This window comes from Galeopterus variegatus, unplaced genomic scaffold (genome assembly GCF_000696425.1).
Source record: "Galeopterus variegatus unplaced genomic scaffold, G_variegatus-3.0.2 Scaffold1626, whole genome shotgun sequence".
Classification (NCBI taxonomy): domain Eukaryota; kingdom Metazoa; phylum Chordata; class Mammalia; order Dermoptera; family Cynocephalidae; genus Galeopterus; species Galeopterus variegatus.
Window position 1 is genome coordinate 184,384 of NW_007727737.1, and position 23,453 is coordinate 207,836.

The following is a 23,453-nucleotide window of genomic DNA, read 5'->3' on the forward strand; positions in this document are numbered from 1 at the left end:
ATGTAAAAATGATAAAGCAAAATTGTTCACACTTATAATCTCATATTTCATTCAATACTTCCTTGCCAGTTGTAATCACTATTTTGTCTTCTATTGCCATAGGTTTTATATAAACAAAATTACACAATTTGCATGTATCTTTGCACCTTTTTTTCTTTTTTCTTTCAACATAATGCTTGCATGATTTTTCCATATTATGACATGCAGCAAAAATTCGTTAACTCGTTGTTGGAGAAAGAGGATGGAAAAATTTTTATATAAAGTTTCATAGAGTAAATATTTTAGGCTTCATTAGTCATACAATCTATGTTGCAACTACTCAACTCTGCATTTGTAGTGTAAAAATTCGTTGTTGGAGAAAGAGGATGGAAAAATTTTTATATAAAGTTTCATAGAGTAAATATTTTAAGCTTCATTAGTCATACAATCTATGTTGCAACTACTCAACTCTGCATTTGTAGTGTAAAAATGGCTATAGAAAATAACTTAAAAATGAGCATGTTTGTGTTTAAATAAAATTTAACTTGAAAATTTGAATATTATATAATTTTCATGTATCACAAAATATTGTTTCTCTTTTTCTGTTTTTAGATCTGGAATAGAAAATTTAATTTTATAAAAATGCAAGTTTCACAAAATTAATTTGTGAATGTTTTACTTAGATTGTTCATGAAGTTTGATAACACTAATACACATGGAAGAATAAAGGTGCATGAATAGCTAACAAAAATTAAAGCAGGAGAGTTTACTAGAAGTGGATGGAGAACTGGTATACTAAACATTACTGGCTTCCTGTCTAACACTATTACAAAAGTGGACTCAAGATTAAATAGATTTTAAGATAAACTGTGAGTAAACTTAAGGTAAAACTATTAATAGAAAAAAAAATGCAGGAAAGTATATTTGCGACCCTTGTCTCTTCTTCCTTTTCTCATTTTGGTTCTTATTTACTTTCTCTTCCTTTCCTTTGCGACCCTTGTCTCTTCTTCCTTTTCTCATTTTGGTTCTTATTTACTTTCTCTTCCTTTTCATTTTTTTTTTTTTCTTCAAAGAAACATTTTCATTTATTCAAAATATCACATGGCTATCTTGTTTACTTCTTCTGGAAGGAGAGCAGATAGTCCCAAATGTTATCTGAAAACTTAATGGTTTTAATGTGCCTCTTTAGATTTTGGGGTTTTCTTTTTAACATAATTTATTATTCATACATGTGGGATACAACATTGATTGTCAGTAATTGTGTACAATGTGCGACGGTTCTATCAGCATAGTTAGTTTATGCGTGATCACGATATGCAATCTTCGTGCCTGTTGTCCAATTCCTCATTAGCCCCCGTCCTCTCCCCTCCCCTTCCCCTTTCCACATCTACTTACCACTATTCTTTTCTCTCTTTCTAAAAGTTCAATGTAATACCGTGGTTGTTGTTTCTGTCTTTCTTTCTCTCTTATCTCTCTTTTGTATGATTACTTTTAGTATTTTTAAATGTATAAATTATTCTTAGCTTGTGGCTGTACAAAGACAGAAAATGGGCTTAATTCGGCCTCAGGCTGGGTTTGCAGAACCTTGCTGCAGCGTGTTCATACCACCATGTACTAGTCTTTCTACTTGTGATGCACATTTGAATTATTCATACCACCATGTACAAGTCTTTCTACTTGTGATGCACATGTCCCATTCTGACTATTGCAAATAGTGTGACTTTGGACATCCTCTATTTTTAGTCTTTTAATGAATAGCGGGTATCATTTGTGATATACTTATAAGAATTAACAATCCATAGCTCAGCTTTAGCAGATAGTATCATAGACAATAGGTAATCCCAACAGAAGGGTATGTGAATGCCAGTTGCTCTGCAACCTTTTCAACATTTTATTGTCAGTTTTATCTATCTTTTCCCATTCTGATGAATGCCTGTTGGTACAACGCTGTGGCTTTACTTGACATTTTCCTGATGACAAATACGGTTAAGAACCTTCATATTTACAGTTTGTTTAGGTGCAATATTTTGTGACAGGTATGTTCAAATATTTTGCCTCTATTTTTGTTCAGTTTTTTTCTTCTGCTTGATTTATAAGACTTATTTAATATTCTAGATGGGAGTCTTTTGTAGTTTATAGGTATTATAAATATTATCTTCCACTGCAAAGATAAATTTACCCTTTGTATGATGTTTTTCAATGAACAGGAGTTCTTAATTTTTAGGTAGTGCAATTTATTTTTTTATTTTTCTCCATCGTTACTACATTTTGCATACTGTTTAAGAAATTAACTGTACTCCAAAGAAATGAAGAATTACCCTAGGGTTTCTATTATAATCTTTTTATGTTTTTATTTTCCCTCACATTCAGAACTCTATTCCACTTGAAATTTATTTTTATAAATGTTAGGACAGAAGAATTAAAATGCCTTTTTTACATTCAGATAACATTTCAATATGAAATAATTTATTGGAAAGACCGTACTTTCCCTACTTAACTGCAGTTGGTCCTTAGCCATAAATCAGTTGTGTAAGAAAAAGTCTTTTTTACTGGATTCATACTATATTCTATTGCTTTATTTTATTTATCTTTGTGTTAATATCACTCTGTCTTAATACTGGAGATTTATCGTAAATCTAGCTGTCTGGTAGTTTAAGTCTTTTAACCCTATTTTTTCTTCAAGTTTTCCTTAGGCATTCTAGATTTTTTAAATTGCAAAATAAACTACCTATAATTTTAATTGAGGTAATATTAAATCCATAGTCCATTTTCAGAGAATCATCATCTTAACTACACTGAATCATACATTAAAAACATTTATTTGGTGTTCTATAATTTCTCTTAGCAATATTTTATGGTTTTTGGAGTAGGTATCATATATATTCTTCCATGAACTTATTCTTAAATACTCTATGCTTTATAATGCAATTGTTTAAGTGGTATAGTGGTATTTTTTGTTATATTTATTTTCTATTTAGCTTGTTGCTAGCATATAGAAGCTATCTATACATATATATGTATGAGGTATCTTCAGAAATTTCATGGAAAGTTTCATATTACCTTTTAATTCATTTTTCCATGACCTTTTAAAAGTGACCTCATGTGTATATATCTATATATCACATGTAGCAAACTTGCTATCGTTTACGATTTATTTTTAATAAATTATCATTATTTTGAATATTCTATGTAAACATTAAGATTATCTGCAAATAATAATAGCTTTACTTATTCTCTCAAAAAACTTATGCCTCTTTTTTTTTATTACCTTATTTTAGTGGGTGTAAATTTCAGCACAAGGTTGAATAGAAGCGGTGATAGCTCACATTATTACCTCATTCTTAATATCCATAAAAATATTTAATATTTCCCCAGCAAGTAGGAGTAAATGGTGACTTAAAATTTTGTGGACAAAAGGAATTAAAAGATAAAAATGAAAAATATAAACTTTATTTCTCAGTATGAGCTCTATCAAGTTCAAGACCCTTTTGTAAGAGATAATACCAGCCATTTAGTCCATTTATAAAGAACTGACGGTCCTGGGAATTTACTATGTCAATGAAGTCTTTTTTACATTATTAACTAAAGAAAAATGGGTGCCCTTTAAAGAAATTTAAACATTAGGAAACAACAACAACAAAAAAGGTCAGAAGGAGCCAAGTCAGGAGTTTATGGTGGATGCCTAATGGTTTTCCATCAAAACTCTTGTAAAATTGCTCTTGTTTGATGCAAGGGATAAGTAGGAGCTCTGCAGTGGTGAAGACCTCGCTGGTGAAGTTGTCCCAGGTGTTTTACTACTTCTCCCAAGTGTTCACTACAAAATTTTGGCTAACTTCCATAAAACACTCTCAAAATAAGCAGACGTTATCATTCTTTGGCCCTCCAGAAAGTCAACAAGCAAAATGCCTTCAGCATCTTAAAAAGCTGTTGCCAGGACCTTTGCTCTTGACCGATCCACCTTTGCTTTGACTAGACCACTTCCACCTCTTGGGAAGCATGGCTTTGATCCTACTTTGTTTTCACGATTATATTGGTAAAGACATGTTTCATCCCCTGTCACAAGTCTTCAAAGAAATGCTTCACAATCTTGATCTCACTTGTTTAAAATTTTTATCGAAAGCTCAGTTCTCATCTGCAGCTGATCTGGTCTCAAGTTTTGGCACCCATGGAGCAGAAAGTTAATTCAAGTGAAATTTTTCAGTCACAGTCATGTAACCTGAACCAGTTGAGATGTCTGTGGTGTTGGTTATTGTTTCTGCTGTTAATTGTCAGCCATCTTCAATTAGAGCACAAAGAAAATTAATTTTTTCCTTACAAATTGATGTAGATGGTTGGTCACTGTGGGCTTCATCTTCACGTCATCTCATCTCTTTTTAAAATGAGTTATCCATTTGTCAACTGCTGATTTCTTTGGGGCATTGTCCCTATAGACTTTTTGTAAAGCACCAATGATTTCACCGTTTTTTCACCCAAGCTTAACCATAAATTTGATGTTTGTTCTTGCTTCAATTTTAGCAGAATTCATGCTGCTCTGATAAGGGCTCTTTTCAAACTGATGTCTTATCCTTCTTAGTGCCTCAAACTAGATCCTGTTTGGACATGTCAGTATGGGTTCATTTTGTCACAAAAAAATTTTTGCAATCCATGCATAGTTCTTTTCATAATATGCATTTTCCATAATGTTTTTGAAGACCCCTCCCCCCCATATTTGTGGACATTGTTTTTTTTTTTTTTTTTTTTTTTTGACCTGTCCCCCGGCATGGTGTTGTCCGCACCACACTCAGCCAGTGAGCGCACTGGCCATCCCTGTATAGGATCCGAACCCATGGCGAAAGCGCCACTGCACTCCCAGCGCAGCACTCTCCCAAGCGAGCCACGGGGTCGGCCCTTCATCAGTACTTGTTATCGATCTGTTTACGTTTTCTAGTTCTTCATGATTCAACTTAGGTAAATTGCTTATGTCCAGGAATTCATCCATTTCTTGTAGGTTTTCCAGTTTGTTTGCATATGGTTGTTCCTAGTAGTCTCTTATGATCCTTTGTATTTCTGTGGCATCACTTCTGATGTTCCCTTTTTCATTTCTGATTTTATGTATTTGTCTTCTCTCTTCTTTTCTTTCTTAGTCTAGCTGTAGGTTTATTGGTTTCATTTATCTCTTTGAAAAATCAGTTCTCTGTTTCATCAATCTTTTGCATTTTTTTAAATCTCGGATTCATTTACTTCTGCTGTTTCCTTTTCACATCATATAGATCTTTTGCCTTTTTTCCTCCATAATTCTGAACCTTAATATGCCTCAAATACAAGCTGTGAAGGTAATCCCATAATGCTGAGGAGAAATAATTGAGTCTGAGTTGAATTTGGACTGCCTTCCACATTCTTTCTCCTAATGTTTTTGGATAATTATTTATCTATCTATTCTATCTTATAAAATAAATATGTGATATTTTTAATATGTGTGCTTAATTTATTGGAATTTATTGCTTACCATTATTAATATATCAGAAAATTAAAAAATAATCTGTGAAATGCAGGGTATTCACTAAATGAATTCTCATAAATCTTGTTTTACTCTCTTTGTCAATGTTATAAGAGAAAAACTGTGAACTATTTCTCTGAAATATTTTTCTACATGGTTTGTTGTGTTCTTTCTTGACAGGGTTTGGCCACTTCAAGTGTAGTTTCTCTATCTCCTCAGGTTTAAAGGATATTTGGAATATAAATTTCAGTATAAATAATTCAATTTATATACTGAACAGTAAGGATAATCACAGTTATGAGGATTGATTCTTACCAATTATTATGATGCATTTTGTACCCAAAACTAATTCAGTCTGGGTGGGTTCAGAAAAACAAGTGTATAGTACAAGAACAAGGGCTCTAATATAGAAATTAGGGATAGCATGAATGTGGGAGAAACTGGGGACTGATGTATACCTGGAAGTTGGGGAATGTGTAGCTGGAGAAAAAAAAAAAATAGCCACTAACGATTTGGCTTAATGCACTAATGTGTTTGGAGACTCTAGGAAGTAGAAGTCCAAGAAGCTAAGACATCCAGTTGCCAAGACTGCAGAAGGGGATTCATGGAAAGGTCTATAAAGCTCCTATGTTCATGGTTTCCAACGATAATGTCTTTGGCTTTACTTCCGCCTTCCATTTCTCATGTTGGTTTTTTTCAATGGCTAACCCAGAACTGTACAGTGACGGTGGTTTGTAGTTGAAAACATGCAATCCAACATTTTGTTATATATTGTTTTATTATTTTATTGCTTCCTTGGAGATTAAAACAAGTATCCTTGATTTACTACAGTCTAATATGTAAGTATTTTTATTACTCCCGGAATATGCTAGGACTTTATTATATTCTTTTATTTTCCCTTTTTGTCTTTTTTCGTGACCGGCAACGGATCGCAACCCTCAGTGTCACGCCCGTACCGGACCGGGACCGGCAACGGGATCACAACCCTCGGTGTCATGCCTGCACCTCGCACAGCCAGTGAGCGGCCAGTCTGTATGTGGGATCCAAACCCTCGGCGGGAGCGCCGCCGCGCTCCCAAGCAGCGCACTGTAGCAGTGCGCCACCGGGCCGGCCCTATTATATTCTATTTATCCAAAAATGTCAAGCAGAATAATACTGGTTGCTTTAGTGGAAAGTCTGTATATTACTGAGGATGATACATAAGTGCTCTCTTAAATTATGAACTGCTGTCATTTTACCTAACATGACACAGAAAAAATTTTTTCGACCTGTTATGAGATACGAATCTGATCCTCACCATAATCTTTTACATACAATCCTGTCCTTGCCTAATGATCTCAAAACACAGCAGCACATTGTTTTACCTGGCTCTTAGATATATATTTGTCTCATTTTCAATTAAATTAGGACTGTATCCTCAGAAGTTTTGCCAAGATAAATGGATTGGTTTCGAAAACAAATGCTATTATTTCTCTGAAGATGAGAAAGATTGGAATTTAAGTAGAAACCACTGTTCTGCTCAAAAAGCTGATCTAACTATGATTGACACCCCGGAAGAAATGGTAAGTAATGTAATATACATTTCTTATAAATCCTCTTAACTTGGACCATTAGAAATATTCAACTTCCATTATAACTTTAAAAACTTTTTACACATGCCTCTCTATGCATAATGTTAAAAGTATTCAGAACATGGCATATAAGATACAGTTAAAATACCTAGGTATATTTTGCTTGAAGTATGTAAAACTTGCATTGAATAGTACAGTTGGTACCTATCTTTATAATTTAAGGGGTGTAAATAGAAGAGATTGATAGTATTTGGAAACCTCTTAAAAGTCAGTACTCCACAAAGAGAGAAGTGTCTTAGAAAGAATGGGATTCTTCATTCTACTCCCTTTGAGGAACTTTCCTCTGATTTCTCAGTCTTGCTTTGCTGCCTGTCTCTGAGGTCCCATGGCAGCCTCCCCCATCAGGGCACTCTCTACCAGGAATACAATAAGTAGTACACCGCACAGTTTTCCTGAGGCTGAAGTCTGAGCATCCAGTGAGCAGACACCATGTCTTAACTGAGATTGTATCCTTCGCTGTATTTCACAGTCAGTTACAAATGAAAAGCCTAATGGATCCTTGCTTAATAAATATTGATTTACATGATAAAATTCTTGAGTAGAAAGACTCTCCAAGAACTTTAACAAGGGATTGTAATACTCTATTCCTCTGCATTTGCAGTTTTTTCTTCCCCAAGTTACTTACTGGTAAGCATATGTATTTACTCTTGTTTAATTTCTTTAAGAGTGAAAGGATAATATGAGGTAATGTAACTCATTTTTTTTTTTTTTTTTTGCAAATAATGTGCAATTGAGAAGTATTTCAAATATAAAGTGGAGCAGCACAGCAACCAACATTGTTAAAAGAGAATTGCTTGTTACCTCACCAAATATGCTTTTGGTGAACAAAGTATATTTGTGTAATCTAGTTGAAGATTGGTTCAAATTTAAGTGGGTGTGAATCAGGCTGAGCCAATTTACAGATCAGTGCAAGGAAGCTAAACTATTTTGGAAGCAACAAAAGATATGGAAATCTTAATAAAATGGGGAAAAACAGATGTGTTAAGAGTAGACACAGCAAATCAAGAAGTAAGGTACAAGATCAATTTAATAGCAGGGCTTCTCTAGTCAATAATATCACTGCTAAATTTTGTAAGACTTTTGAAAATGAACATTCTGAGAAATCCTCTGACTGCTCCTTACTGTTCCTCTTGAGGGAAAAAGACTAAATTAGCAGCAAGATGGAAAACTAATGACTATTAATAAAATGTTTGAAGGATAAAGAAGGGAAAGACAAATATTAAACAAACATTCACTATAGGAATCTTGTCAGCAAAGAATGACAAAAATGGTGAAGATCAGGGAACATAAAGAACAGAATGCACAAAAATAATTACTTTAAAACATAAGAGAAATTATTAAATGTATCAGGTAAGAATGGGTGTACTGTTTGGATCAAGAAAAAATACTTTGATCATGTAATATCCTGATATATTTTGAAGATCACAGATCTTCAAGAATGAAGTAAAGCTGTCTGTGAAGAGTGGAAGCAACAGTGTCTTGAAGGACTTTTAGGGATTGTTTATTTAAAATGATTTAATTAAAGTATTATACATGTTTTTATTACACAATTATATTTTCCTTAGTTAAACGTAAGATAAAGTTTGTTTCATGAAATATTTTCAAAATTTATTTGCAGCTATTTAAAATTCTTGAATTTTTAACAAGAAGTTACATAGGCATTCATTTGTTGAGCAAATAATAAACACTTTTCACAGGATGGGCTCCAGGAAACACAACTCCTAGTTCTCTGTTACCAAGACCACAACTACTGAGCCTCATCTAAACTTACCAGTTATTCAATAACATATGGCCTGTTGGTTTCCAATATGTTAATCCTTTCTTACATTCTTTTGAATTCAAACAAGCTCCTCCCTAAACCTTGAATATGAATCACCCTCTTCTCCTTTACCCTCTGTATTTACAATGAAATCTTTTCTAGTCCTCCCTCAGAGCACATCCTATGTGCAAGGCTCCCTTAAAGACTCAGATGCTTCTTTCTGAGAACCCCGATTTTACTTTGTATTGGTTATACTTATTACTTTTTCTTATCTAGTAGAATATTTTCTAACATTATAACAAAATTTTTCTTACTGTAAATGAAAACCGTTGAATCCAGGGACAATGTTTTATTAATCTGTTCCTTCATTAATCCAAAGCTTAGCCCAGTGATTTTTTTTTTCAAGTAAATTTATAAATTGCTGCAGAAGATGGTTTATTAAAAACTCAGAAGTAATCAGTGTCACTTATCGGATAGGATTTGACCGAAGGGTGGAGACTTAGCACAAATCCCTTTTATTTATCATTAAATTGAAACATGGAGTGATACCAGGTCAAGCTTATAGTTTCCCAGGTTTTTAGTAGCAGAGGAGACTCGGAGACTTTCTATATATAGTAATAATTCTAAGATTAAAAAAAGGTTCTAAGGTAGCAAAATATTTTGGCATTGTATGAGAAGGACAAATATCAAGAAAAAACATTGTATTTATCCCTGAATACTGTGTTTAGAAATTCAAATGTTTGGCAGAAAAATAAATTTAATAATTAAGTTTTAAAGGAATTGAATATATGAGGGGTGTATGTGTGAGTGTGTGTGGGTGTGACTGCATGTAGTATTGGGAGAGAACTTAAAGTGAAACAAATATTAAACTAAAAATACTAATATTTACTGGGAAGTGGGAAAGCAATATAATAAATATAATGATCAGGAATGCTGGGCAAGAGGTCAGTTGCAAACCCTGGCTTTCCAGAACCTTATAGTTTGAAAATCCTGGAGGAACTGATTTTTCAAATGGAACATATCAGTTTAGAGTAAAAAAAGTATCTAAAGAAAATTTACCCACATGTTGGTTTTACAAATAAGAAAACTGAAGATCAGAGAAAAAGTACTTTTTCAAAATGCCATAGCTGTTTTCTGATGAAGCCAGGAGTTAAGCAGGTGTTGCCCTGCATCTCACACCTGCAAAGCAAAAGGGACACAATAGGTTGTAATAACAACTGTCAAGTAAAATTTTTAAATTAATTTTGTTTCTAAAGCATTTTCTTAGCCGCTACAAATGCACTTCTGATCACTGGATTGGCCTGACGATGACAGCAAACCGAGAAGGAAAATGGATAAATGCAACCAAATTTAACAAATGGTAAGTTTCTTTCTATCTGGCATTATTTAAATTTAGATAGTGCAACCTTCTCTAGGACCTATGAATTGGCTAAATTTCTCTAGAGCCCGCGATTTTTGTGCATGTTGGAAAGATGAAGTAGATAAGATGGTATCATGTATTGAGATTTGTTTCAACAGCCAATCATAGAGGTTGGAAATCCGTGTAGAAAAGTGAAGATCTTCTAGTTGGCTACTTTGAAAACAAAGATTCATATACACAGCCCTCCCACAACACCAAATTAAACTTTTGCCTCATTTTAAAATATCTTGTTCAATTCTGTATCTCTTCTTCAAGGGGCATGTTACCTTTTTCTGATGTCTTTACAATTCAAATTCAGCCTGATTTTCATTTTAACCTGATTTTATTTGCAATTGCACTATCATGCAATTTGTTCTAGACTTCATATCTTTAATTTTACAATATGGAAAAATCTGCATAAACACCCCAAATGATGACTTACAGTCACTCAGCCACTTAGTTTATATTAGAGTTTCTCAATAGCAGCACTACTGTTATTTTGTACTAAACAGTTCTTCGTTGTGGAGAAGGGGGCTCTTTCTTGAACACAGCAGAATGTTGGCAGTATCCCTGGTTTCTACCCACTAGATAATAGTAGCTATACATCCCACCAGTCCCCTGCCTCCAGTTGTGACAATCAAAAATGTCTCCAGCTACTGCCAAGTGTCCTAGGGGGGTGGGGGGTTATTGTCCCCAGTTGAGAAGGATTTGAAAGCGCCACTGATTACATGTAAGTAAACTAATGTCAGTTTAACAAATTCAAATGGAAAAGAGACTCTTTTGGTTTAACTTGGTATAGGTTTCTCAACCCTAGCAAGAGAGTACTGTGTTATAGATCACTTTTTCAGGACTGTGGATAGATAAGATTTTTGTTTAAAGGTGGCATTGGACAAAGAAGAAATCACAGGATTCCCTAGTATATAATGTTTAATTCTTTATTTCAGGTTTACTGTGAGAGGGAATGAAGAATGTGCTTATCTCAATGGTGACGGTGTAGCGACAGCTAGATGCTACACAGAAAGAAAATGGATTTGCAGGAAAAATATATACTAAGTTGTTGTTTCTGATTACGGCCTTAACAGGCATGGGTAAGATTGCTCTAACATCCGCAATCTTTTTTTCTTACCCTCTGTGTAATGTTAACTTTCAACATTATACTGGTTTAATGTTATAGCCTAATAATACATCCTGATAATCACTAAAGTGATTTTCCTCAATTTACTTTTCTGCTTTTCAAATGGCCTGGTTAATCCTGAGTAATGTTTCTGCTATTACAGTTATGTTATTTTATAAGCTTTATAAATAGTTGTTTCTAAATAGAAATGTAACTGCTTTGGACATTCTAATCTTCTTTAACATCCATCTTAAAAACTCTCATAATTTTTTAATAGTTTGTAGATTATTTTAAATATTGCAAAAACATAGTATCTAAGAATAACAGTTTTATTTCTTCCTACCTTATAACTATGACTTATTTTTTATCTAATTAAAATCGGTGGGACTCTTCCAATCTCATTCTATGAAGCCAACATTAACCTCAAACCAAAACCAGGAAAAGATACAACAAAAAGAAGAAAACTACAGACCAATATCCCTAATGAACATAGATGTGAAGATCCTCAATAAAATACTAGCAAACAGAATCCAACGACACATTAAAAAGGTCATTCATCATGATCAAGTGAGATTTATCCCAGGGATACATCATGTCAACAGAATGAAAGGAAAAAAATGTGATCATTTCAATAGATGCAGAAAAAGCATTTGATGAAACCAAACATCACTTCATGATAAAAATACTTAACAAATTAGGTATAGGAAGAATGTACCTCAACACAATAAAGACCATGTATGACAGTCTCACAGCTAAAATCATACTGAACAGACAGAAATTAGAGACTTTTCCTCTAATATCTGGAACAAAGCAATCACTTTCCCCAATTTTATTCAACATAGTTCTAGCCCGTGCAATAAAGCAAGAGAAAGCAATATAGAATTGAAAAGGAGGAAATCAAACAATCCTTATTTGCAGATGACATGATCCTATAGAAAACCATGAAGACTCCACCAAAAAATTAATTCTAATTTTTAAGAATTTGTATTAAAGAACTAATAAATGAATTCAGTAAAGTGGCAGGATACAAAATCAACACATAAGAATTAATAGCATTCCTATATGCCAACAAGGAAATTGCCCGAGAAGAAATCAAGAAAGTAATCCTATTCATAATAGCTAGCAAAAAAAAAAAAAAAAAGAAAAAAGAAAAAGAAATGCCTAGGAGTAAGTTTAACCAAGAAGGTGAAAGACCTTTACAATGAAAACTATAAGTCGTTGGTGAAAAACAGATGGAAGAGGACACAAATAAATGGAAAGATATCCCATGTTCTTGGGTTGGGAAAATTAACATCATTGAAATGTCCGTAATACCCAAAGCAATCTACACATTCAGTGCAATCCCTATCAAAATACCAATGACATTCTTCACAGAAATAGAAAAAAACAAAACTTTAAATTTGTATAAGCCAAACAAAATGAGAGCGGGCACCAATTTTTTGAGTGAGACCTCAAAGACTAAGGCAACTAATGCAATAAATAAATAAATAAATAAATAAACAAATTGAAAAGATCTTGTACAGCAAGGGACACTGCCAACAAAGTGAAGCAACAACCTGCAGCTACGAGACAGTGCTTGCACAGTACACATCAGACAAGGGGTTACCATCCAGAATATATAAGGAACTCAAGCAGCTCAACAGCCAAAAATCAAGTAACCCAATTAAAAAATTGGCAAAGGACCCAAACAGATACTTCTCAAAAGAAGACATACTAATGGCCACCAGGCACTTGCAAAAATGCTCAAAATCACTAATCGATAGAGAAATGCAAATTAACAACAATCTCACCCCAGTTAGAATGACTATTATCAATGTGACAGAAAATAGCAAATGCTGGTGAGGATGAGGAGAAAAGGGAACCCTCCCCCACTGCATTTTAGTGGGAATGTAAATTGGTACAGCTTTTGTGGAAAACAGTTTGGAGGTTCCTCAGAAAACTAAAAATAGGTCTATTTTATAACCCACTTATCCCACCACTGGATATATACCCAAAGGAAATGAAATCATTATGTAAAAAAGGCATCTGCACTTCCATGTTCATTGCAACACTATTCACATAGCCAAGAAATGGAATCAACCTAAATGCCCGTGTGGTTACAGCCATAGTTACACTAATTGTCTGGGTACGGTTGTTGTTGGAATCTTGCTGACATAGCCCACTGTATTGTTAGGGCTCAGGGCCCACAGACCCTTCAAACCTGTTGTACAGACTGAGTCACAGACCCCTCACATGCCAGGCTGGGTCACAAGGCCCCTCACATGCCTGGCTGAGTCACCAGGCCCCTCACACACAGGTCCATGCTAGGTAATTGGGAAAGATCCTGGGAGCCATTGGCAATGACACGAGCTCAGTCCTCAACTTCTTCAGCAGCAGTAGCAGCAGTGGTGGCAGTGACCTCTTGGGGAATCCCAGGGGCTCTGGCAGCAACAGCTTGAAGGAACAGCTGCCAGCAGCAGTAGAGGCCTCCCTGTGGGCCCCTGGGGGCATCCCAGGGGTGAAGGGCACAGTGGATCAGAGCCACTCATCCTTTATACTCAAGTCTGATAACCCAAGACACCTGGACGCACATACGCAACCACATTAGACAATAACCAAGGAACACCTGGGTGCATGTGCATATTTACATCAAATGCTCAGAAAGATTCCAACAACTGAGGGATCCTGACCATTTACTTTTCATTTTCTCTACAATTTACCTGTTCAGGGTCCCTTGCCATACAATCTACATGTTCAGAATCTTCTGCGATGTTCCCTTAGTGAGGATAGCTGACTCTTGTGCCCATATAACCTATTGTTTGTTCAATATACCTTAAGCCTTGTCCTGTAGTTTTATCCTTTAAACTATTGGCCATGAAACCCCTCCCATACATATGTCCATTTAGTAGTCATAGTTGGGGTGATTTTCCATGGGAATCCTGCAGCCACTCTGATGTGAAGCTCAGTGCATATTTCTCACCTCTCCCAGGGTAATGAAGACACAAAGGATTATTCAAAGCCCATTTCTTCTGAGCAGTGAGAGTCCCCAAAGGGGTTAATTCCGAGGAACCCACAAGAGAGAAGCATTCCTCAGAAAATAACCCCGAACTAGGGTTTTCTCTCAGTATTAATTCTCTAGGCCAGAAAGTTACAGAAAAGGAACATAGGTGGTTACAAAAAGAACAGTAAGATAATTGTTATGGCAACAATCATTAGGTTTAGCTGCACCAGGGACATCTGCCCTTAGAGTCAGCAATTTTGCTGTGTTACAATTCTTCATCTACAACAGAGACTTTAGCCTGGGGAAAGTTTTCTGTCTTTTGCAAGTTTAACATTTCTATGTGTAATTCTAAAAAGTTAGGCCCTGTAAAATACATGTGCTTTATTAATGTTAGTACCCTCCACACATATTTAGCAAGCTGACACATTGGCCACATGAACACATGTATGTGACCAGTGGCCTGCAACCACAACACTATGGGCAAAAAGACAAAAGGGTTTTTGGTAGCAATAGGTGGAATTCTTGTCTCTCTGGTAGAACGCATGCCAGTTTGCCATCCTGAGAAAAGATGGTCACAGGAATAGATATCTTACCTGGTTTATGATACCATACATTATCCACTAACACTCCTGGATCTGTAGGTTCTACATGTAACAGTATAGGAGACTCATAATTGGCCATAATGATAATACGAATGTGCCCTTCAGAATAGAGCACTTATCTGTTCCAGGCCATGTTACCTTTTACTCAGGGAGGCCAGGTACTTGTCACCCAAGGTGACACTCGCAACTCTTCTTCTAATCCTTTCTCCCAAGGCCCAATTAGGCCTACCCGGAGTATATGGGGGGGGGGACTTTTATTCCCCAAGGCCATTTCTACTGTACTGTTTGTCCCTGTTGCAAACAGATTGTGACTGGTAAGAGAATATTTCAATTCCTACCATATCCTGGTTTCAAGAGCTCATCCTTAGTTGTGACTTGCAGTTGTGTAGGTGCTGCAGCCCTGTGCAACAGAGCTTCCACTGGAGAGGGCCCGCCCTTACAGGGTCTCTCATTTAGAATCCTGACTGTTGGCCATAACCACCTTGTCCAACCCTTCAGAGATGGGGGTTAGGCAGATAGCCTTAGTCCCTTTTTAAAAAGACCATCGTACCGTTTAATCATTCCCACTGCCTAGTGAAGATACAGCACATGTAATTTCCACTGAATAGACAACTGAGAAGCCCACTTCTCTACCTCATGTCGAGTAAAGTGGGTTTCATTATCACTCTCGATGACCAGAAGCTGATCAAACATGGCCATAAAACTATTTAATGCCTTCACAGTGCTTACCTGGTCTGGGGCCTTACAAGGCCATACAAACAGAAGACCAGTAGCCATATCAACAGCTGTGAAGATATACCTGGAATTCTCTGACTTTGGCAGTGGTCTGACAAAGTCCACTTGCCATTGAGTTAGGAGCACTCTTCCTCGAGTTATTTGCCCATCTGTATACAGCACTCATCGGGGGTATTCTCTCTCTTGAGTGCATACCGGACAAATGCAACAGGCATTCAGTACATCTTCCCATTTTATGGGCAGGGCCCATCTTTGAGCTGCCATCCACATGGTTTTGCTGCCAGCATGCTGCATTTGTCAATGTAACCACTGGGCTACATCAGTGGCTGCGACTCTCTCCAGCCATCTTACCTTAGTCAAGGCATCAGCTTCGTCATTGCCCAGACTGGCTAAGGGGAAGTGTCCTGTGACATGGAAAAGGGTTATTTCTTTCTCTTGTCCCAATTTCCATAACTCTTGGCATATGGCTTGTTCCCACAGGGGCTGGTGGCCTACCATCCACCATTGATATTTCCAAGGAGAGATCCAAAGGGTTAAACCTTTGTACACAGACCAGCTGTGAGTACAGATGGTTAATGGCCCAGGCTCATTTTTTATCATCATCCATACTGCTCTTAATTCAGCCCATTGGCTGCTTTGCCCTGTGCCATTTTCATACCACATGGTATCTGTTAAGGGCTGGACAGCAGCAGCCATCCACGATGCTGAGGGTCCCATGCTAGAGCCATCTGTATACCAAGCTTTCTCTGTGATAGGTCCCTGTCCCTCATCAAAAGGTGTAGCCTCCACCTCCATCGGTACCAGTTGTGTCAAAGTTTCCTCCACAACCTCTACTGGGCCGAGCACAGTTTGCAACTCTTTGGACAGAAGACTCGTCGACACAGTGCTTCTTTGTTCTCTATATGCTCCTCATTTAGAGAGAGTTGGAATCTGAGCTATGCCCATTTTAGGGTTGGTTGCTCATGTGCTCAGCCAACCTAGTAAGGGGTATGTCTTCCTTACTAGGACTTTGGCAGTTCCTGTGATAGTTTCAGTAGCCATCAGGACAGAATACACAGCTGCTAATTGTTTTTCTATTAGGGAATAACACACTTCAGTGCCCTTCCAGAGCTGAGACCAGAATCCTACATGTGTTTGGAATCGGTCTTATCTCTGCCGCAAACCCCATCCTAATCCTTCTTGGGTTACATGTACATCTAATTCAAAAGGCTTAGTGGGATCAGCCACTTGTAAAGCTTGTACTTGCTGTATTTCCCTCTTTGTAGCCCACCAAGCCTGTTCTACTTCCTCAGTCCAATTCCTGGGAGTTCCTTTCTTTGGTAATGCATACAGCAGGCAGGCCATTTGGGCCATATGGGGTACAATATCTCTCCAATACCCCAGAAGTCCTAAATATTTCTGTAACTGAGCTCCTGTTATGGGCTGAGGGTATGCTTGTATTTTGTCTATAATAGCTTCTTGGATGACTTATGTCTTACCTGACCAAACAACTCCCAAGAATTTGACTGACAGCCCAGGTCCTTGCTCTTTGGCTGTGTGCATGGCCCACCCACATTGTTTCATGTGGCCTAGCAGCATTGGAGTTGCCTGGGTTAAATCTGCAAGAGAATCAGAGGTTATTAAGACAACATCTATATAATGACACATTGCAATCATGCTGGGTCTAGTCTACTTGGCTATGTCCCCAGCCACTAAACCATGACAGATGACACTGAAAAGGTCCATTGCCTCCTTTCCCAGGTGAAGGCAAACCAATCTTGGCTATCAACCGAGATTGGAATAGAGAAAAAAGCAAGGTCCTATACAAAATGATAAGTTCCCGGCTGAGTCATCAGTGGACCCATTAAGTCATGAACCAAAGGTACAGCTGTATGCAAAGAAGGCACTACTTTGTTCAGCTCCCAGTAGTCCACAGTCATCCTCCAGGTACCATCAGGTTTTTTCACTGGCCATCCCAGATCATTAAATGGGCTATGCGCCAGACAAATAATGCCAACTTTCTCTAACTCCAGTATAGTGGCACCTATCTCCACATGTCCTCCCAGTAGGCAATACTGCTTCACATTGGCTACACGTCTTGGCTTGAGCAACACCTGTGTGTCATGTTTAGCATATCCTCATAACACAGGCCTTATTGTCTGTATTCACAGCTAAAATTCTCCAACTGTTGTTTGCAGGTGCAAACCATAAAGTACATCCACACCCAAGATGTATTCAGCTCCTGGGAATACATACACAGTATATAAATGAGGGGGTAATTGCCCTATGCCCAATGGCAATGACAAAGCTTTGACTTCAATGGTTTGTCCTCCAAAGCCATCTACACAAACTGTAGCACCTGGAAACTTATGTTGGGCTGGATCACAGACCCTCCCACAATATCCTGTGCAGGTCCTGAGTTGGGTAATCAAAAGAAAAACTGAGAAGCCATGGGCAAGGTGGACATGCTTTATCCTTCAGGTATGAGCTCCACTGACTAGTGGTTCAGAGCCACTGCCTTCCATACAGAAGTGAAGTACACAATAGCAGCAATGAGCCAAGTGGTACCTGGGTGCACATGTGCACTAACACTACTCTTATGTAACTTGTTTACAATGGATGTGCTGAATCATACCCAGCTGGATATGGGGCGAGAGGGCCTCACTAAACTAACTCCACTTTCCTCACACTCCACCCCTTCAGAGTCCCTCACTGTACAGTCTACGTGTTTGGAATCTTCTGCAATGTTCCCTTAGTGAGGATGGCTGAGCCTTGCATCCATATAACCTCTGTACTTACTGTACGTTCAATACACCTTGAGGCTTGTCCCCATAGCTCTATCCTTTCAACTATTAGCCGTGAAAACCCCACCTGTACACATGTCCAGTTAGTAGTTATCATTAGGATGATTTTCCAAAGGAATCCTGCAGCCACACTGGTAGGAAATTTGGTGCATATTCAGCAAGCTGACACATTGGCCAGTTGACTCTGGTGGCTGCAGCCACAATACTATGGGTGAAAAGACAAAAATATTATTGGCATCAATAGAGGGAGTTCTCATCCCTTTGACAGAATGCATGCCAGCTTACCATCCTGGAAAGAGTGGATGCAGGAACAGGCACTGCAGCTCTATGCAACAGAGCCTCTACTGGAGAGGGCCCACTCTTGTGGGGTCTCTCATTTAAGATCCTGACTGTTGGCTACAACTGCTGTGTCCATCCTTCAACAATGGGGGGCTGGCAAACAGCCTTAATTCCCTTTTCAAAAGACCATACATGGCCATAAGGCTACTCAGTGCCTTCACATTGCTTACCTGGTCTGGGACACCCACAAGGCCATATAAAAAGAAGACCAGTAATTCTCTAACTTTGGCAATAGTCCCACAAAATCCAACTGCCACCATGTCAGGGGCACTCTCACGCAGGTTATCTGCCCATCAGGGGCACCCATCTGTTCATCAGGAGCACATCTGCCCATCAGCGGCATTCTGTCTTGGGTTTCTGTGGCACCAAGTGAGCCATCAACCACACAGTCTTGCAGCCCAGCATGCAGCATTCTCAGGTTTATGCAGCACCTGGTGGCCATCGGCCACACAGTCTTGTAGCCAGCATTCTGCATTCTCCAATGTAGACACCCAGCTACATCAGCTGCTGGAGCTCTACTTTAGCCAATGCATTAGCTTCATCATTGCACGGACTGTCTAAAGGGAAGTGTCCTGTAACACGGAAAAGAGTTACTTCCTTTTTATGTCCTAGTTCCCATAACTCTTGCTGCATGGCTTGTCCCCATGGTGGTTGGTGGCCTACCATCCACCACTGATATTTCCAAATAGATATCCAAAGGGTAAGACCCTTATATATGGCCCACTCACATTGTTCCAAATGATCTAGCAGCATTGGAGCCACCTTGGTTAAATCTGCAAGAGAATCAAAGGTTAGCAAGACATCATCTATGTAATAAAACATTGTAACCATGCTGGGCCTACTCAACCTGGTTAGGTCCCCAGCCACTAAATCATGACAGATGGTTGAGCTATGCAGATAACCTTGGATAAATACTTGAAAAGTTCATTGTCTTCCTTCCCAGGCAAAGGCAAACTGTTCTTGGCTATCAGCCAAGAGAAAAAAAGCATTTACAAAGTCCAGTACACAATGACAAGTTTCCAGCTGAATCTTCAGCTGATCCATCAAGCCATGAACTGATGGCACAGCTGCATGCAAAGGAGGCACTACTTTGCTCAGTTCTCAATAGTCCACAGCCATTCTCCAAGTACCATCAGGTTTTTTCACTGGCCACATCAGAGCATTAAAGGACTATGTGCAGGATGAATGATGCCAACCTTTTCTAACTCCAAGATAGTGGCACATATCTCCCCATGTCCTCCCAGCCAATGATACTGTTTCACATGTCCCTGCCACACAGGCTTTGCTGTCCAGATCTACATCCAGAATTCTTGAACCATTGTTTGCAGGTGCAAACCATAAAGTACATCTACACCCAAGATGGACTCAGCTACTGGGGACACATACACAGGGGGGCAATTGTCTGAAGCCCAATGGCAAAAGCAAAGCTTTGACTTTAATAATCTGCCCTCCATAGCAATAAATATTAACTGTGGCCCCTGGAAACTTATCAGGGTTGCTGTGCATCACGTTATGTTCTGTGTGGCATCCACCAATGCTAATACACACTGCACATTTGCCATCCCCCTCTAGGTCTCACAATAGTAAGGACCAAGGTGCTAGGGGTTCATTTTCGGATGCATAACAGGTCATGAGAGGAGATGCACAAGTTCTCCCAACTCACCCTCAGGGTCATCATTGTCCTCAGCTTCAGAAGCAGAGGTGTCCTCTTGCTGTACTTCAGTGTCCTACAGGTCTGCCTTTTGTGTTGGCTCTCCAATCCATGCTGTGTCATGGAGTGTCTGATCCATGTTGGCTCACAGTGCAATGAGCAGTAGCCAGTCCATCTGGCCAGCTACACTCTGGGATTCCTCATCTTTCACCATGGAGCTCAGTACCCTGAGAGTGTTCTCCATGCTCTCAGGGATCCATCCACATGGTTTCACGTTTCCAGTAGAGCCCAAGTCCACAGGAACATTACCACAGGTACCACATTCTTGAGGGTGGCCACATCACCTCCCCCTTCCTTGGGGCCTGTGGCATTCTTACCTGCTTGGATCCTGCCACTGAACTATGCCAATTGTCAGGCCAGATCACAGACCCTTCTACCCTCCTATGCAGGTCCTGAGTCAGGTAGTCAAAAGAAAAACTGAGTAGCCACAGGCAAAGTAGACATGCTTTATTCTTCAGATGTGAGCTCCACTGACCAATGGTTCAGAGCTGCTGGCTTCCATACCTAAGTGAAATACACAATAGCGGCAATGAGCCAAGTGGTACCCGGATGCACATGCGCACTAACTCTACTCTCTATGTAACTTGTTTACAACAGATCTACTGAATCACACCCAGCTGCGTATGAGGCAAGAGGGCCTGACCAAACCAACTCTACTTTCCTCACACCATATATCAAGCTACACTCTGCACCAGTATCTGCCTACACCAATACACGCTGCACATTTGTCCCTGACCAATGTATTGCCAGTATGAGGCAAGAGGGCCTGACCAAACCAACTCTACTTTCCTCACACCATATATCAAGCTACATTCTGCACCAGTATCTGCCTACACCAATACACGCTGCACATTTGTCCCTGACCAATGTATTGCCAGATCAACATGAGGCCTCTGGTCCTCACCTGACCCCCAAAGGCAAGCACCTTGGCCTGCTCCCTAATTGAAATGGAATAGTCCATCTGCATCTGTGGGAGTAACCAAAAAATCCTTTAAATTCACTGGGCATACCTTGCCACCTGTTTCCAGATGTTTAGTGAAACACTGTTCATGGCGCAATTGCTGCCACAAGGCAAACAGGACCACATTTGGTTGCCAGTCAATTTTCTTGCTATCAACCACTGCTGTGAGCAAGTAAAGAATATGCTTATGGCTGGTCTTGCTTGATCCCCTTGGGATAAAATCCCAAGCATTTCTTGAGGGTTTAGTCTTCACCACCTTTCGGACTCCTTTTACTTGTCTCCTCTCCTCCACTTTGCCCAGACTGGCCATCATGGTCTTTATTTCTTGTATAGGATGGCCAATGTATGGGGCTATATGGCCATCAGTGACCCAAAGGATGTTAGTGGGACATTTTGCAGCACTATGTTTCTCATGTCGCCTGTATAATGTTCATCATCCAGACCACAGATTTTCATATTAAACATGGACTGACACACCTCCAGCTCCCAAACCAATTCAGCATACATTTGAACCAACTCAGCATACATTTGCCATTTAATCACCATTTGGGGCAGTTCTCCAGTGTTCACCCACACAGTTCAAACAGCTGCATTCAACCAATCCATTAAAGAGTGATTACCCAGCCCTTATGCATATCCGCGGTTGTTCTATAGCCACTGCCACAGGGATGGGTGCATGGTAATGGAGGCTAACTTTTCTATCTCCTCACCAGAGCACATCACACTGTCCACCCCTAGGTCCCATAACCACAGCATCTAGACAGCCAGGGGCTCTCCCTGTTTCTTCTGTAACTGTTTCCCCAACTCAACTAATTCAACCTGGATATATGGGACATAGGTAGTGAATTGGGTCACCTGTGGATTGCCCACCAGTTATTTGTCTGGTCCCACTGGGTTTGTCATCATCTCTGGTGATGGAAGTAGGGATGACCCGTTGCTGCACTTCATCCTCCAGGACAAGTATCCACACTTACAACAAGTCTGCTTCTCCTAGCAATGTTTGTATTTCTCTATTCAACTCACTTCTTTACATTTCCATAGCTTGCATACTAATCTATCATCTCTTGCCTAGGCTACTGAAATAGGCACCTAAAATAACTCCCCATAGCTACTTCTTCACGCTCCTTCCCCATACTGTAGCCAGGGTAATAGCTCCCAAACTCAAATCTCATCAAGTTACTCTGCTAATTAAAGCCTTTCGTTCATTGGCTCCCAATTGCTGTTGAAACCAAAATGCAAATACATGTCATATAAAAAATCTCATATTTTCCAGCCATACATCAACATCCAGCTTATTCTTTCCTGACCTCCACTAGCACTAAACTTCTTTGTATTTTATAAAAAGTGAAACATACTAAAACCAAAAGTTTTGTTTTTTTGTTGTTTGTTTGTTTCACATATTGGTGCTTTATCTGGGGACTCTTGGGAGGTTCTATCCTCCTACCTCACATCAGATCTCAGTTCATTTGTCACATATTTAAAGAAGTATTAGCTGAATCCAGTGACAAGTTCAGATCCCTCTACTTTATATTCTCATAAGTACTACACATCTTTTCTTCATAATACCTATCAAATTTTAATCAACCAATATTTATTGAGCATCTATTATGGGTCAGGAATTCCTTTAAATAGTAGGGATACAACAGGTATACAAATAGGTAAAAATCCTTGCCTTCATGGAGCTTAGATTATAGGGGGAGGGGTGAAACAGATATTAAAATTTTAAAAGATATAAGAAAAAGCAAACTATTCTGAAAAAAGAAACTAAATTTTATTTTTATATTAGTCTAGTTAATTAATGTTTATGAATCAAGCTAGAACATAAAGGCCAATTCGAACATTGTCAAAAATGGTTACTGATATTTTGCTGAGGTTAGTACTACCTTTTTCTTTCTTTCTTTTTTTTTTTTTTTGACTTTAAAAACAGTGAAGGATCGTAGAGATCAAGGATAGAGATGCCACCTTGAAGGGGTTCTCATGACCC

The 23,453-nt window shown here is 38.6% G+C and overlaps 1 protein-coding gene across 1 annotated transcript in view; it reads left to right on the top strand.

Annotated features, from left to right (window-relative positions):
- Positions 1-11,297, top strand: part of CLEC2B (C-type lectin domain family 2, member B) — a 28,547-nt gene extending 17,250 nt beyond the window's left edge. The window contains exons 2-4 of the mRNA XM_008578080.1: positions 6,863-7,017; positions 10,102-10,205; positions 11,189-11,297. Of these exons, the coding sequence (XP_008576302.1) occupies positions 6,863-7,017; positions 10,102-10,205; positions 11,189-11,297 (368 nt within the window). The remainder of the gene's footprint in view (positions 1-6,862; positions 7,018-10,101; positions 10,206-11,188) is intronic.
- Positions 11,298-23,453: the final 12,156 nt, after the last annotated feature.